This window comes from Macaca nemestrina, chromosome 8 (assembly GCF_043159975.1).
Source record: "Macaca nemestrina isolate mMacNem1 chromosome 8, mMacNem.hap1, whole genome shotgun sequence".
NCBI classification, from domain to species: Eukaryota; Metazoa; Chordata; class Mammalia; order Primates; family Cercopithecidae; genus Macaca; species Macaca nemestrina.
In genome coordinates this window covers 90,755,708-90,771,706 of record NC_092132.1, presented here as the reverse complement: position 1 = coordinate 90,771,706, position 15,999 = coordinate 90,755,708, and the positions used below count along the sequence as shown (strand labels likewise).

Sequence of the window (15,999 nt, the reverse complement as noted above, 5' to 3'; positions counted from 1 at the left end):
AAACTCCAGTTTCACTGAGAAGTGGAAAAGGAAAACCTTGGTGCTTTGCTGAATATTACTCTTCTTGAATTCTCTTCTGAAGGTTTAACTTCAGAACTACTAGTGGGACCAGTAACCAGACTGCACTAGTTTTAGCAGCCCATAGCAATGCTGCCATTTATTCAAAGAACATTTTTGCTTAGTGCAGTGTTTCCCAAAGTAAGATAAGTGGTGTGTGAGATGATATGCCTGCATTTTCTCCAATCTGCAGTAGAAACATCTGATAGTATCTTAAGAGGGTTCTTATTTAAGGTTCTATGTGATACATTCCTCCTAGAACTTAATGTCAGGTACATTTTCCTCCAGACAATTTGGACTTTAAAAACATTTCCTGTTTCTCCCATATTTATTTATTGTCAGGATTTGAAGGACTAAACTGATGAATTGCAAAACTCTCTTACCCTTCTCAGTGGATGGTTTCCGATTTGTGTCTCTCTTGTTTTTTGAATTGTGCGATAATACTTGCTAATTTTAAAGGTTCACAAAGTTTACCAACGTATAAAAAAACACGAATATTTTCCAGAGTTCTGCAATCCAGAGACAACCACCATCAACACTGGGTTGTATATATTTCTGGACTTTTCCCCAATTCATATAACTCAGTCATGTGCCACATAACACTACTTTGGTCAATGGTGGACTACCTATGTGATGGTGGCCCCATAAGATTATAATAGCATATTTTGACTGTACGTTTTCTATGTTTAGATATGTTTAGATACACAAATTACCACTGTGTTACAATGCCCTACAGTATTCAAACAGTAACATGCTGTACAGATTTATAGCCTAGGAGGAATAGGTTATTCCATAAAGCCTGGGTGTGTAGTAGGCTATACCATCTGTTTGTGTAAGTACACTCTATGATGTTCACACAATGATGAAATCACCTAACAATGCATTTCTCAGAACTTATCCTCATTGTTAAGCAATGTGACTGTACATATACATTTAAATCAATGGCACAGAATGTTCTGCAAACTGATTTTTTTCACTTAGTAATATGTCATGATCATCTTTCTATGCCAAAAGATATATCTATAAGGTCATGTTTAACGGTTGTATAGTTTTTCATTGCATGGGTGTATATGTGATAATTTATCTCGGCCCTTATTAGTGTGTTTAGGTTGTTTTTAACTTTTAAATTATAAATATCCTTATTTAACTGTTTATCTCTTTTTATTATAAGTCCCTTAAAATTGTTTTTCAAAATTGGTAGGTATAATGAATGAATAAACGAATGAAAGAATAAACTTCTAGGAATATCCTGGATGTCTGCAGCTATATTTAGCATGCATTAGTATTACCATGTATTCGCTATGGTGCTGTGATTCTGGAGATAATTTTCTTTCTTCTCTAGGTCTTAGCCAAAATGAGTGACACTCCTTCTACTGGTTTTTCCATCATTCATCCTACTTCTTCTGAAGATCAAGTTCCACCCCCTCGCCATTTGAGTCTCACTCATCCTGTTGTGGCCAAGCGGATCAGTTTCTACAAGAGCGGAGACCCCCAATTTGGTGGGGTCAGGGTGGTGGTCAACCCTCGCTCCTTTAAGTCCTTTGATGCTCTGCTGGATAACTTGTCCAGGAAGGTACCCCTACCTTTTGGAGTGAGGAACATCAGCACCCCTCGAGGCAGGCACAGCATCACGCGCCTGGAGGAGCTGGAGGACGGCGAGTCGTACCTATGCTCCCACGGCAGGAAGGTGCAGCCTGTGGACCTGGACAAAGCCCGTCGGCGCCCGCGGCCCTGGCTCAGCAGCCGGGCCATCAGCGCGCATGCACCGCCCCACCCCGTCGCCGTCGCTGCTCCCGGCAAGCCCCGTGCCCCACGGAGCCTGGTGGTCTTCAGGAATGGCGACCCGAAGACGAGGCGCACGGTTCTTCTGAGCAGGAGGGTCACCCAGAGCTTCGAGGCATTTCTACAGCACCTGACAGAGGTCATGCAGCGCCCGGTGGTCAAGCTGTATGCTACGGACGGAAGGAGGGTGAGCGTTCTAGGGGGCTCCTCGAGCCTGAGCTCATTTTGAGCACCCTACTAATTGGGTTCGTGTGGGGTGTGAATGGTGGCCCCCGGGAAGGAAGTCTTCCTCCCTGCATGTGTATGTGAGTGTGTGCACCCAATGCTGCCTTTGTTCCTTTGTCAGAATCTGACTGGAATCTCATCTTTACCTCAGGCTGCCCACCCCTTTGTCTTCCCTGAGCCCCACGGTATATAATGTTTTCACATGGAATCCAATCTTGACAATATTTTTTGGAAAGGAGTGGCAAAGAGTAGTATTTTCATAGAGGAAGCATTTTCCTGGGATCCCTGCTGGGAGGTAACTGACCCCCGCCCCCCCCTCAACCAACCTTGACATTTGGTATTTCTACTTATTTTGTATACACCATTGGTGCCTAAGAAAATGCTCGGTGATGATGTCTTTCAAGTCTAGGAGGTTGTTGATTTGATTCAAGCAAAGTTATAAAATTACCACTTAGTATAAAATGTGCTCATCTCAGGATAATGACTCTGGTCTCTTTTAGGTTCCCAGCCTCCAGGCAGTGATCCTGAGCTCTGGAGCTGTGGTGGCAGCAGGAAGGGAGCCATTTAAACCAGGAAATTATGACATCCAAAAATACTTGCTTCCTGCTAGATTACCAGGGATCTCTCAGCGTGTGTACCCCAAGGGAAATGCAAAGTCAGAAAGCAGAAAGAGTAAGTCACTTATTAATATATAGTCCATATTTTTAGCCCTGAGATTTTTTTTGCCTCAACGACAGCAAAAATCCATGCTTAAATGACCAGTTCTTTCACCACAGAAACGAAAAGGAGAGGATTGAAAAACATTCTAAACTGAAATTGGCTATATTTATAGTTGGAAAGAATCATGGAGATTATCTGTGTTTTAGACTTTTCCAAATCAATGATATGCCTGTTTAAATTGATGATGTGTGCTTTTTTTGCATAAACTACCTAGTTAAAAAATAAAAATGCCAGCAATTCTTGCTTTAGAGTGGGATCTGTGTAAGTCTCTTCTCTGGTTGTTGCAGAGTTTTCTCTAAATACTACCATGCAGCATACATAGCTGACCTCAGCAGGTGAGCAGAATGACTGTAGTTTTTCAAATCTATGCTATGTGCTCTGCCTTTTGATGTTATTGCTATATAAATTACACGTTCTTAGACCCACATTTTATTTATTAAAAAAGGTTCATGCAACCAATTCATGCTGGTTAACGATAATGTAGGTTGATAATTCCTTAGATTCTACTGTGTAGCATTATCCTTTGGATAGGGGAGGAAGAGGGCCTCTTCAGGCCCAGGGATGTGGGATAAGCTGTAAATTGCCTGTACAGCATGGCTAATCTCATTATTCATTGTACTTAGTATTTCCAGGGAAAACAAGCTCTTTGCTAGAGTACTGATTGTTTTTTATACTTAAATTTAAGTTTTATTCTCTTTAGACTTGGATAATATGTATTTTAAATAGTATTAATATCTCTACTTACTGCTAACGTGGGTGAAACTAATCCATCGTTGTTTAATGATTTCATGGATATATTCAGTAGATAATTATTAATGCTTCTATTTTGTAAGCATTAGGTTGCCACATATATGTTATAAATATGATAGTGCTATTTCACGTTTGTCATTTTACTAAAATGATTTTATTATGTCTGATACAGGTTGCCGAGTATGGTTTTTGATGACTGCAGGGAATCTGAGGGCTTTGTTAAATTTTACTTCAAAAATTTGAGACACTTTGATTTACAATTTAAGTAAAAGCATATCAAAAATAAGAAAAAATATTTCCAGGTTTATACTCTGCAACATTAAAGGGGCTTACCTGATGGCAAGTATGTGCAAATCTATATAGATTTGCTAACAGGAATTTTTTTTTTCTTTTTGAGATGGGGTCGTGCTGTGTTACCCAGGCTGTTATGATGGCTCAAGTGATCACCCGCCTCAGCCTCCCAAAGTGCTGGGATTACAGGTGTGAGCCATTGCGTCCGGCCCAGGCATTTTGATTGAATTTAAGAAGCAAGAGTGCCAAGGTTAATGCTGAAGACACACGTTAAAAAGATAACTGACATCTGGACTTATGTCTAGCTCTGTTCTCTCTCTTGTGCCCTGTATTAAGTCAGTTGCAACGATTATACAAAGTGCATGCTAAATTAATAATTAGTACTTGATTAAGTCTTAATTATAAAAATGTTTCTGCTTTCATAAAGCTATGGATACCTCTTTTGATATTTGTAGGTGGAAAGATGAATACCAGCATAAATTGTTGCTTGCCTTGTTTGAATAGGTAAGCAGTACTTGGTTGGACTCCAGTTTCAGTATTGGTAAACAGAACAACGAAATGAAAACCCGCAAACTTTTATCTTTGGTAGAATTCTTAGCAGTTTTTACTTTATACATTTTTTAAACTTGTTAAACTTGTTAAAATTCTCTGAATCTCCTCATTTAAGTTGAAGTAGAATTAGAGATCTCTTCTAAAGAGTGGTTTGAAGAAATGTACCACTATTACAGTAGGTTTTCTCAAATAACTATTGGGAAAATACATAGGCTGAGTGTGGTGGCTCACACCTATAATCCCAGCACTTTGGGAGGCTGAGGCAGGCGGATCACGAGGTCAGGAGATTGAGACCATCCTGGCCAACATGGTGAAACTCCGTCTTTACTAAAAATACAAAACAATTAGCTGGGCATGGTAATGTGGGCCTGTAGTCCCAGCTATTCGGGAGGCTGAAGCAGGAGAATCGCTTGAACCCTGGAGGCAGTGGTTGCAGTGAGCCCAGATCGCACCACTGCACTCCAGCCTGGTAACAGAGTGAGACTCCGTCTCGGGGAGGGGGGGGGGAAAGAAAATACATAGAGCTCAGAAACGTATCATTTTACTATGAAATACAGAAAATATGCTACTTTTCATACTAATTATTTCCCTTTTTCTCTTTTTTTCTTGGCTGCCTCTTCCTTTGGATATTTTTAACTTCTCTGCCTTCCGTATTATATTTTGATGTGGGCACCTTTTACTCTTAAAATCTTTAAAGTAAGCACACATATGTCTTCAAGCTCAAGGTCCCAGATTTATTCTGTTTCTTCTGAGAAAACACATAATAATGATTGCTACTTAGACTATTCTTTTGTTCCTGAAAATTACTTGGCCTTAGAAAAGAGTGATTCTCAGAATTTACCAATATATCCTTCTGAAGATGATATTGAGAAATCAATTATTTTTAATCAAGATGGCACTATGACAGTTGAGATGAAAGTTCGATTCAGAATAAAAGAGGAAGAAACCATAAAATGGACAACTACTGTTAGTAAAACTGGTCCTTCTAATAATGATGAAAAGAGTGAGATGAGTTTTCCAGGAAGAACAGAAAGTCGATCATCTGGTTTAAAGCTTGCAGCATGTTCATTCTCTGCAGATGTGTCACCTATGGAGCGAAGCAGTAATCAAGAAGGCAGTTTACCAGAGGAGATAAACATTCAAACGACAGATGAAGAGGCTGAAACTTGCAGTTCTGCTAGTTGGGAGAATGCTACTGTGGACACAGATATCACCCAGGGAACTCAGGATCAAGCAAAGCATCGTTTTTATAGGCCCCCTACACCTGGACTAAGAAGAGTGAGACAAAAGAAATCTGTGATAGGCAGTGTGACCTTAGTATCTGAAACTGAGGTTCAAGAGAAAATGATTGGACAGTTTTCCTATAGTGAAGAAAGGGAAAGTGGAGAAAACAAGTCTGAGTATCATATGTTTACACATTCTTGCAGTAAAATGTCAGCAGTATCTAACAAACCAGTACTTGTTCAGATCAATAACAATGATCAAATGGAGGAGTCATTGTTAGAAAGAAAAAAGGAAAACAGACTGCTTAAGTCAAGTGCAATAAGTGCTGGTGTTATAGAAATTACAAGTCAGAAGATGTTAGAGATGTCCCATAATAATGGTTTGCCGTCGACTATATCAGATAACTCAATTGTGGAGGAAGATGTAGTTGATAGTATGGTATCAGACAACAAAACTGGTATCAAGAACTTCAAAGCTTATGATAACACCAATGATAGGTTCAGCCCTATTTCAGCAGATGCACCCCACTTTTCAAGTACCAACTCTGGAACTGACAAAAATATTTCTGAGGCCACAGCTTCGGAAGCATCCTCTACTGTCACTGCAAGAATTGACAGACTAATTAATGAATTTGCTCAGTGTGGTTTAACAAAACTTCCAAAAAATGAAAAGAAGATTTTGTCATCTGTTTCCAGCAAAAAGAAGAAAAAATCTCTACAGCAAGCAATAAATTCCAGATATCAAGATGGACAGCTTGCAACCAAAGGAATTCTTAATAAGAATGAGAGAATAAACACAAGAGGTAGAATTAGAAAGGAAATGATATTGCAAGATTCAGATAGTCCCCTTAAAGGAAGGATACTTTGTAAGGAAGACCTCCAGACAAGTGATACTGTAATTGAATCAAATACTTTTTGTTCCAAAAGTAATCTCAATTCCACGATTTCGAAGAATTTCCACAGAAATAAATTAAATACTACTCAAAATTCCAAGGTTCAAGGACTTTTAACCAAAAGAAAATCTAAATCACTAAAGAAAGTAAGCTTGGGAGCACCTAAAAAAAGAGAAATCTGTCAAGGAGATAAAGTGTTTCCTCACAATGAATCCAAATATTGCAAAAGTACTTTTGAAAATAAAAGTTTATTTCATGTATTTAACATCCTTGAGCAAAAACCCAAATATTTTTATGCACCACAATCTCAAGCAGAAGTGGCATCTGGCTATTTGAGAGGAATGGCAAAGAAGAGTTTAGTTACTGATTCACACATAACTTTAAGAAGCCAGAAAAAACAAAAAAGGGATAAATTGAAAGCAAGTGCTGTTGTAAGTAAACAACATGCTACAACCAGGGCAAATTCCTTAGCTTCTTTGAAAAAACCTGATTTTCCTGAGGATATTGCTCATCATTCAGTTCAAAATTATATACAGAGTTGGTTGCAGAACATAAATCCATATCCAACTTTAAAGCCTATAAAGTCAGCTCCAGTATGTAGAAATGAAATGAGTGTGGTAAATTGTAACAATAATAGTTTTCCAGGGAATGATCCCCATAAAAGTTCTGGAAAAATAAATAATTTTGTTATGGAAAGTAATAAGCACATAACTAAAATTGCCAGTTTGACAGGAGATAATCTATGTAAAGAGGGAGATAAGTCTTTTATTGCCAGTGATACTGGTGAAGAAGATCTCCATGAGACACAGGTTGGATCTCTGAATGATGCTTATTTGGTTTCCCTGCATGAACATTGTACTTTGTCACAGTCAGCTATTAACGATCGTAATACTAAACGTCATATAGCTGCTGAAAAATCAGGACCAGAGAAAAAACTTGTTTACCAGGAAATAAACCTAGCTAGAAAAAGGCAAAGTGTAGAGGCTGCCATTCAAGTAGATCCTATAGAAGAGGAAACTCCAAAAGACCTCTTACCAGTCCTGATGCTTCACCAATTGCAAGCTTCAGTTCCTGGTATTCCCAAGACTCAGAATGGAGTTGTTCAAATGCCAGGTTCACTTGCAAATGTTCCCTTTCATTCTGCAATATGCAATTCATCCACTAATCTCCTTCTTGCTTGGCTCTTGGTGCTAAATCTAAAGGGAAGTATGAATAGCTTCTGTCAAGTTGATGCTCACAAGACTATCAACAAATCTTCAGAAACACTTGCGTTGCTGGAGATTCTAAAGCACATAGCCATCACAGAGGAAGCTGATGACTTGAAAGCTGCTGTTGCCAATTTAGTGGAGTCAACTACAAGCTACTTTGGACTCAGTGAGAAAGAACAAGATGTGGTTCCACTAGATCTTTCTGCAAATTGTTCCACAGTCAGCATTCAGAGTGTTCCTAAGTGCAGTGAAAATGAAAGAACACAAAGAATCTCCTCTTTGGATGGAGACTGCTCTGCCAGTGAGGCATGTGCCCCTGAAGTCTGTGTTTTAGAAGTGACTTGCTCTCCATGTGAGACGTGGACTGTAAATAAGACTTATCCTCCAAAAGAGACATGTAACCCCAGTGACACTCATTTTCCTAGTGATGGTTATGGTGTGGATCAGACTTCTATGAATAAGGCTTGTTTCCTAGGAGAGGTCTGTTCACTTACTGATACTGTGTTTTCCAACAAGGCTTGTGCTCAAAAGGAGAACCATACCTATGAGGGAGCTTGCCCAACTGTTGAGACCTACGTTCCTGTCAGTGTCTGCAATACCATTGACTTTTTCAACTCCAAAGAAAACACATATACTGATAACTTGGAATCAACTGAAGAGTTAGAAAGAGGTGATGACATTCAGAAAGATCTAAATATTTTGACAGACCCTGAATATAAAAATGGCTTTAATACATTGGTGTCACATCAAAATGTCAGTAATTTAAGCTCCTGTGGACTTTGCCTAAGTGAAAAAGAAGCAGAACTTGATAAGAAACATAGTTCTCTAGATGATTTTAAAAATTGTTCACTAAAGAAGTTTCAGGATGAAAATGCATATACTTCCTTTGATATGGAAGAACCAAGGACTTCTGAAGAACCAGGCTCAATAACCAACAGCATGACATCAAGTGAAAGAAACATTTCAGAATTGGAATCTTTTGAAGAATTAGAAAACCAGGACACTGATATCTTTAATACAGTGGTAAATGGAGGAGAGCAAGCCACTGAAGAATTAATCCAAGAAGAGTTAGAGGCTAGTAAAACTTTAGAATTGATAGACATCTCTGGTAAGAATGTTATGGAAGAAAAAAGAAGGAATGGTATAATTTATGAAATAATCAGTAAAAGGCTGGCAACACCACCATCTTTAGTTTTTTGCTATGATTCTAAGCAAAATAGTGAAAAGGAGACTAATGAAGGAGAAACTAAGATGGTAAAAATGATGGTGAAAAGTATGGAAGCTGGAAGTTATTCAGAGTCCTCTCCTGATTTAAAAAAATGCATCAGAAGTCCAGTGACTTCTGATTGGTCAGACTATCGACCAGACAGTGACAGTGAGCAGCCATATAAAACATCCAGTGATGATCCCAATGACAGTGGCGAACTTGCCCAAGAGAAAGAATACAACATAGGATTTGTTAAAAGGGCAATAGAAAAACTTTACGGTAAAGCAGATATTATCAAGCCATCTTTTTTTCCTGGGTCTACCCGCAAATCTCAGGTTTGCCCTTATAATTCTGTGGAATTTCAGTGTTCCAGGAAAGCAAGTCTTTATGATTCTGAAGGGCAGTCATTTGGCTTTTCTGAACAGGTATTTACTAGTTCACCTATGTTGCAGGAATTCCAGGAGGAAAGACAAGATAAGTGTGATGTTAATGGTGTGAGGAACGATTATTATGGGGGTGACATTGTAGAACCTGGTACAAAACAAAATGATCATAGCAGAATCCTCACAGACATAGAGGAAGGAGTACTGATTGACAAAGGCAAATGGCTTCTGAAAGAAAATCATTTGCTAAGGATGTCATCTGAAAATCCTGGCATGTGTGGCAATGCAGACACCACATCAGTGGACACCCTACTTGATAATAACAGCAGTGAGGTACCATATTCACATTTTGGTAATTTGGCTCCAGGCCCAGTCATGGATGAACTCTCCTCTTCAGAACTTGAGGAACTAACTCAACCCCTTGAACTAAAATGCAATTACTTTAACATGCCTCATGGTAGTGACTCAGAACCTTTTCATGAGGATGTTCACAATGAAACCTGTGCCAAGGAAAGAATAGCAAATCACCATACAGAGGAGAAGGGTAATAATCATCAGTCAGAAAGAGTATGCACATCTGTCACTCATTCTTTTACGTCTGCTAGTAACAAAGTCTACCCTGTCTCTGACGATGCTATTAAAAACCAACCATTGCCTGGCAGTAATATGATTCATGGTACACTTCAGGAAGCTGACTCTTTGGATAAACTGTATGCTCTTTGTGGTCAACATTGCCCAATACTAACTGTTATTATCCAACCCGTGAATGAGGAAGACCGAGGATTTGCATATCGCAAAGAATCTGATATTGAAAATTTCTTGGGTTTTTATTTATGGATGAAAATACACCCATATTTACTTCAGACAGACAAAAAAGTGTTCAGGGAAGAGAACAATAAAGCAAGTATGAGACAAAATCATATTGATAATGCCATTGGTGATATATTTGATCAGTTTTATTTCAATAACACATTCGACTTGATGGGTAAAAGAAGAAAACAAAAAAGAATTAACCTTTTGGAGTTAGAGGAAGAAGGTAATTTAAAGAAATTCCAACCAGATTTGAAGGAAAGGCTTTGTATGAATTTCTTGCACACATCATTGTTAGTTGTGAGTAATATGAATTCTGATACACAAGACCTCAGCAGTCAGACAAATGAAATGTTTAAAGCAGTCGATGAGAATAACAACTTATTAAATAACGGATTCCAGGGCTCAAGAACAAATCTCAACCAAATAGTAAGAGAAAATACCAACTGTCATTACTTCTTTGAAATGCTTGGTCAAGCTTGCCTCTTAGATATTTGCCAAGTTGAGACCTCCTTAAATATTAGCAACAGAAATACTTTAGAAGAACTTTGTATGTTTGAGGGTGAAAATATTTTCATTTGGGAAGAGGAAGACATATTAAATTTAACTGATTTTGAAAGCAGTAGAGAACAAGAAGATTTATAATTTCAATATCAGCACATTCTTTGTCAATTCATTTTTTCCCATAATGAGATGAAGCACATGTGACAAATATGGACTAGATAACCTCTAAGAATTTCCCACTTCTTCAAAATGAACTTACCCTGGAAAACCTTACTTTGGATAACCAGTTTGACTTTCATAATTTCTCTGTTCTTTGTTTTTCCAACAACTACAGACTCAGGTTCTCTTATTTTGGAAGTTTCTATCCGGTTTTGTTCTGAACTTACTTTTTTTTTTTTTTTTGGTATCTATGATTTTTTTGCTCAGGGCATCAAAATGTGCTAAGGACAAGAACTATATCCTTTTTAAAAAATGATGTTAGCTTGGTATAAAATGTATATTGAATGTATTGGTGAATAAATTGAATAGACATAACCTCAAAGTACTTCACTTATTCTTTTTAACTACTGATATGATAAAAGGTATAATTATAAGATGTCCACAACAATCTCATAGTTTCTTGTGCCAAATGTGTTGAGTCCAGTTCCTCAGAATATCCAGTGAAATTGCAAGCATTTCCCTGAGACAGGATTTACTGTTTTTCTAATAGACTAGTCTATCAAGTGTCAATTGGTTTGAATAACTGTGGTATATTTCCCAGGAGTTAACCAGGAAAGCTTTTAAGATTCCTTCCGCTCCATTACTATATGATGGTATAGAAACAAGTCTTAGAAATCTTGGAAATCTATGCCTTTTGTTTACAACTGACTCAAATTAGAATGGTCAGTATTTTTGGGGCCACACATGGAGATGCTAAAATAACATGAATTTGGCATTGAGGAACAAAGGTAACTAAATTAATTACATCAAGAATAATGTTGGTGTCAGTTCAGCATGAGTCATAAATTCATAAAAATTATGAATTGCTACTTCATCAGCTGGAGACTACTTCTACATAGAGTATGCTTTTTAAAAAATTAAGCGATGCTTTCTTTTAATGAAAATGTGGAAGTTATAATGTTATGTAAGTTTCTGTAGTAAGCAATGAGAAATTGTAGTGAATGAAAGAGCACAAAGTTTTGGAGAAAAAATAGAAAGGAGAAAATAATTTACATTAATTTTGTGCCTACTGTGTACCAGGGACTATGGTACACCTGCAGGGTTTTTGTGTGTAATTCTTCCTCATAAAGGCACTGTGAATGTGGCTTTATTACTCCCCCAGATTTTTTTTTTTTTTTTTTTTTTTTTTAAATAGAGAAGTTAGGAGAAGGTGGTAAAGGACTTTCATGACTGGTTTACAGTAGGGTATCATGCCAGGGTTTGAACCCAGTTCTTTATGCTTGAAAATTAATGCTCTTTTACTACCTTTTTTCTTTTTTTTTTTTTTTTAAGGCTGATACTCACTATGTTTCCCAGGCTCGTCTTGAACTCCTGGGTTCAAATGATCCTCCATCCTCAGATTCTCAAGTAGGTGGGACTACAGGCACATGCCACTGCACTGGGCTTACTACATTTTTGCCATTGTTTTCATGTGAGGAAGAAGGGATAAGATTTTTTTTTTTTTTTTTTTTTTTTTGAGACAGACTTTCTCTCTTGTTGCCCAGGTTGGAGTGCAATGGTGTGATCTCGGCTCACTGCAACCCCCGCCTCCTGGGTTCAAGTGATTCTCCTGCCTCAGCCTCCCAAGTAGCTGGGATTATAGGCATGCACCACCACACCTGGCTAATTTTTGTATTTTTAGTAGCGATGGGGTTTCTCCATGTTGGTTAGGCTGGTCTTGAACTCCTGACCTCAGGTGATCCACCCACCTCGGCCTCCCAAAGTGCTGGGATTACAGGTGTGAGCCACCGTGCCTGGCCAGGGATAAGATATTTTTTAAAAAATTAGCACTCATTTGCTAGTGCAGTGAGACAAGGAAAGAATTTTTCTTTTTAATTTGGAAGGTGTAAAATACAGATATACCCAAGAAGATTGAGGAAATTACTTATAAAAACCAGGAGATTTCAAGAAATATGGCATGCAGTATGTTGTTTTTGGCAATAATATTACACCAAACAGTGTCCTTGGTGCATAATAATTGGGAGAAGCTGGAGTGACAACCATGAATTAGTAATGCATGACTGTGTAACATACTTCTTCTTTAAAATGAACATGTTCACATACATTGAATTCTGAGATTTTAGGCCACATCTTGTTCACAGAGCTAGCTTCATACTTGGGACATGGTAAGTACCTAATAAATGTGTGTTAAATGGGTAAGAAGTGCTTTTGAAGGCATTTAGTTTTTCTTAACTCTTACTAATTTCAGATCCACACATATAGAAGGATGTGCAAATATGCTGAAGGATAGAACTCAGTTTTTTGTATTTTTTTAGGTTTTTTTATATTTTATGAAAGCGGTATTTTACTCATCTTTAAAATGTCTGTAAAGATGATTTTTAAACATTCAAAGCATGTTTTTATTTTTACAAGATTTATATTTAAAAAATCTTGTCACACTGTGAAATTTAGAAGAGTAAGTGAAACTTGAGAGGAAATTTAAGAATATTATAGAGACCTAGCTTTTGCTTTAGAGATGAAGTACCTGAAGGGCTGAGTATGGAAGTGTAGCATCCCTTACTCAGGAATTCAGAGTCTCTGGTTCCAAGGTAGAGTGGTGAAATTATTGTGTTTTGCCCACCAGATGGCAGCTGTGCCATGCGCTGTCAAAGGTTCAGGCACTCTGAGAGGCTTGCATGGATAAAGGCAATGCTTTAAGCATTGGGGCAGTCTCTGAGCTTCGTTTTTCTGCTTCAGTGAAAGCTGAATGTCCAACTGTGCAGGCATCCCCCAAATATTAAACCCAGAAGAAGTAGCAGTGTTCAGAATTAAAATAAATATGCTATTAGTAGCAAGGAGCAAAAGTTCAAACGTAGAGGCACTCAAAAATGCCAACTGTCAAGAATCATCAGAATTGATTCCAAGGAAAGCCCAATTTGGGGAAGATGGCACCCACCAAAATTCCCTCATTCAAGTTGAAACTAAGTTAATGAGTCATTGGCTCAGTGGATGGGGTAATTTTTACATGACACTTTCAAATACTATAATGCAACTTTTCAGTGACAAAAAACATGCCTCATTTTTCAGAGTGTAAACTGAGGTATTGAAACTACCTTCCATGTTTATGGCACTCTATTAAAGTACTTATGAGGAGCTACCTTATAAGGTGGTTGTGAGAGGATCACTAGAGAAAATACTTGTAAAACTCTTAGCACAGAGGTTGGCACACAGTGTTAAACATGTTTTAGCTATTTTTCTTTAAAAAGCTATTTGTGTTAATATCTTTGATACGCTTTTCAAAGTTGGTGCTCTTCTGACCAAGATGTATTTTAGCTTTATTGTGTGCATGTATATGAAATGTAATATTTTCAAGATTTAGTCATCTGGCCCTTTATGAAAGTGAAGGTGACTAACAGTTTGAGCCCCTGCTTGGTGCCAAATATTGGGCTAAGTTCTTTATGTGTATTATCTTAGTCCTCACAACAACCCTCTTGATGGGTAATAGTATCTTTAATGTAGCAGGAAGGGGACTAAAACTCACAGAGGCTAGTAAAGAAGCACTTTTACTTTAATATCTGTATTTGATCCTCATAAAAAGTCCTGAGTTTTGTGGTTTGATACTCTATGTACAGATCTACCCTGAAAACAAAATGACTTTCTATTCCCTGTTTATTGAGGTTAAGAAGGATTCCATAACTGCCCAGAGTTATTTTAATCCAAAGTACTTAGCATTTTTCCTACTATTCTACTGTCTTGTCCATTAAGGTATTAAAGGATAATTGTTTTTAAAAAGCAAAATCATGAATTCCTTACAGATATAACATGATGATGTGCCAAAGATTTTATTTAACTTACCAATTACGTAGGGAATTATTAACATATACAGTGGGCTGAAGGAAGAATTTAAAGTATCACTAAAAATAAGCAATAAGAAATGCTGAAATGAATTTGGGTCTGTCCAGGACAAAGATTACATTCCCTGGACACAACCAATTTATATTTCTATGGAGAAGAATAGTTTGCATTATCTATGTTTTTATAATTTGCAGGATTTTCAGATAATTTAAAGAATGAAAAAACAGAGGTAACCCCAAGAGGACTTGACAAGGCACTTAGTAATTTCTTTTTTGTCCATTTCAAGGTATTTCACAGTTTTTTTCCCAAAAGGGTTTATCTTCCAGTGACTTAAGTGCTAAGTTATTAAGGGAATATTCCCAAGTCATAGCAGAGATTGTATGACTGAAAAGCTTTTGAAAATTAAGGAGCAAAACAGCAAACCTTCAAACAGAGACAAGTACTATGTTTGATGGTTTAGAGAAGATATGTTCATCTTGTTCTAGACAAAAATTAGTAAACAGTTCCCATCATGGACTTTAGATGTAATATACAATGATTATTTTTTTAACAATGGAAATTCTTTCTAAAGGACATACACATGAGTCTTTTCTCTATGCATAGGTATTTCATATATTAATGTTTACTTTTTGATTCATACACAGATTATCATAACAATCAGTAACAGCAAGAACAAAAAACAAAGGGCAATGGAGTAAAAATCGTTTAGCTGCTTTTCCTCTTGAAAATAGTTCTTTTCTTCTGTAACTCTAATGTTGATAAATGGCTGCAGTCTACAGACTACTACCTACGTGAGACTGCTTAAAGCTCAGGTGAATCAATACAACCAAGTAAATTAAGATAGGATGGTAGGTTCATGGGAAAACATGACTTGCACATCGCAGGAATTCATTATATTGAGAGTGAAAATAGAAGTGGGTGATACGAAGCTAAATACTATATTTATGTTCATATATATAAATATTCGTATATATATATTTTTAAGTTTGTTTAATGCAGTTGCTGCGTCAGCATCCAGTTTTAGGCCTGACATAATATTTGAAATTTAGTCCTAATCTGTCACCTTTGGCTTAGTTAAAACCTTACTTTCCCATGTAGTTGTTTGCCGTATGGCCCACTTATTCCTCATTTCTTTGACCCCAAACCCAACATACTCCACAGCTACTGAACATGATAAAATGTAATGGTCAACACCGGAGTCACGTAAATAGGTTCGCCCCTTCAGGAGGGAAGAGGGGAACTTATTTCTTTAAATTAGCCTATCTACAACCCCCACAAGAAAGCCTAAGGGATAATGCCCATAGACCTTAATAAAGGCATACTCAGTCCCAGAGATTTCCTCCTCCCTCTCTCCCAACTGTTCTCTCTCCCAACCTCCCTTCTTCCATTTCTCCCTCTTCC

The 15,999-nt window shown here is 37.5% G+C and overlaps 1 protein-coding gene across 4 annotated transcripts in view; it reads left to right on the top strand.

Moving 5' to 3' along the window:
• LOC105482286 (RP1 axonemal microtubule associated) overlaps nucleotides 1–15,999 on the top strand; it is a 328,970-nt gene that overhangs the window by 46,633 nt on the left and 266,338 nt on the right. For 2 of the 4 annotated variants that reach the window (XM_071068237.1, XM_071068236.1), the window contains exons 1-2: nucleotides 1,304–2,026; nucleotides 2,565–2,736. In XM_071068237.1, coding sequence (XP_070924338.1) covers nucleotides 1,412–2,026; nucleotides 2,565–2,736 — 787 coding nt within the window. In that variant the 5' untranslated portion in view covers nucleotides 1,304–1,411. Of the gene's footprint in view, nucleotides 1–1,271; nucleotides 2,027–2,564; nucleotides 2,737–5,074; nucleotides 11,701–15,999 lie in introns of those variants that run through there. The other 2 variants (XM_011742310.2, XM_071068238.1) reach the window with 2 other exon arrangements.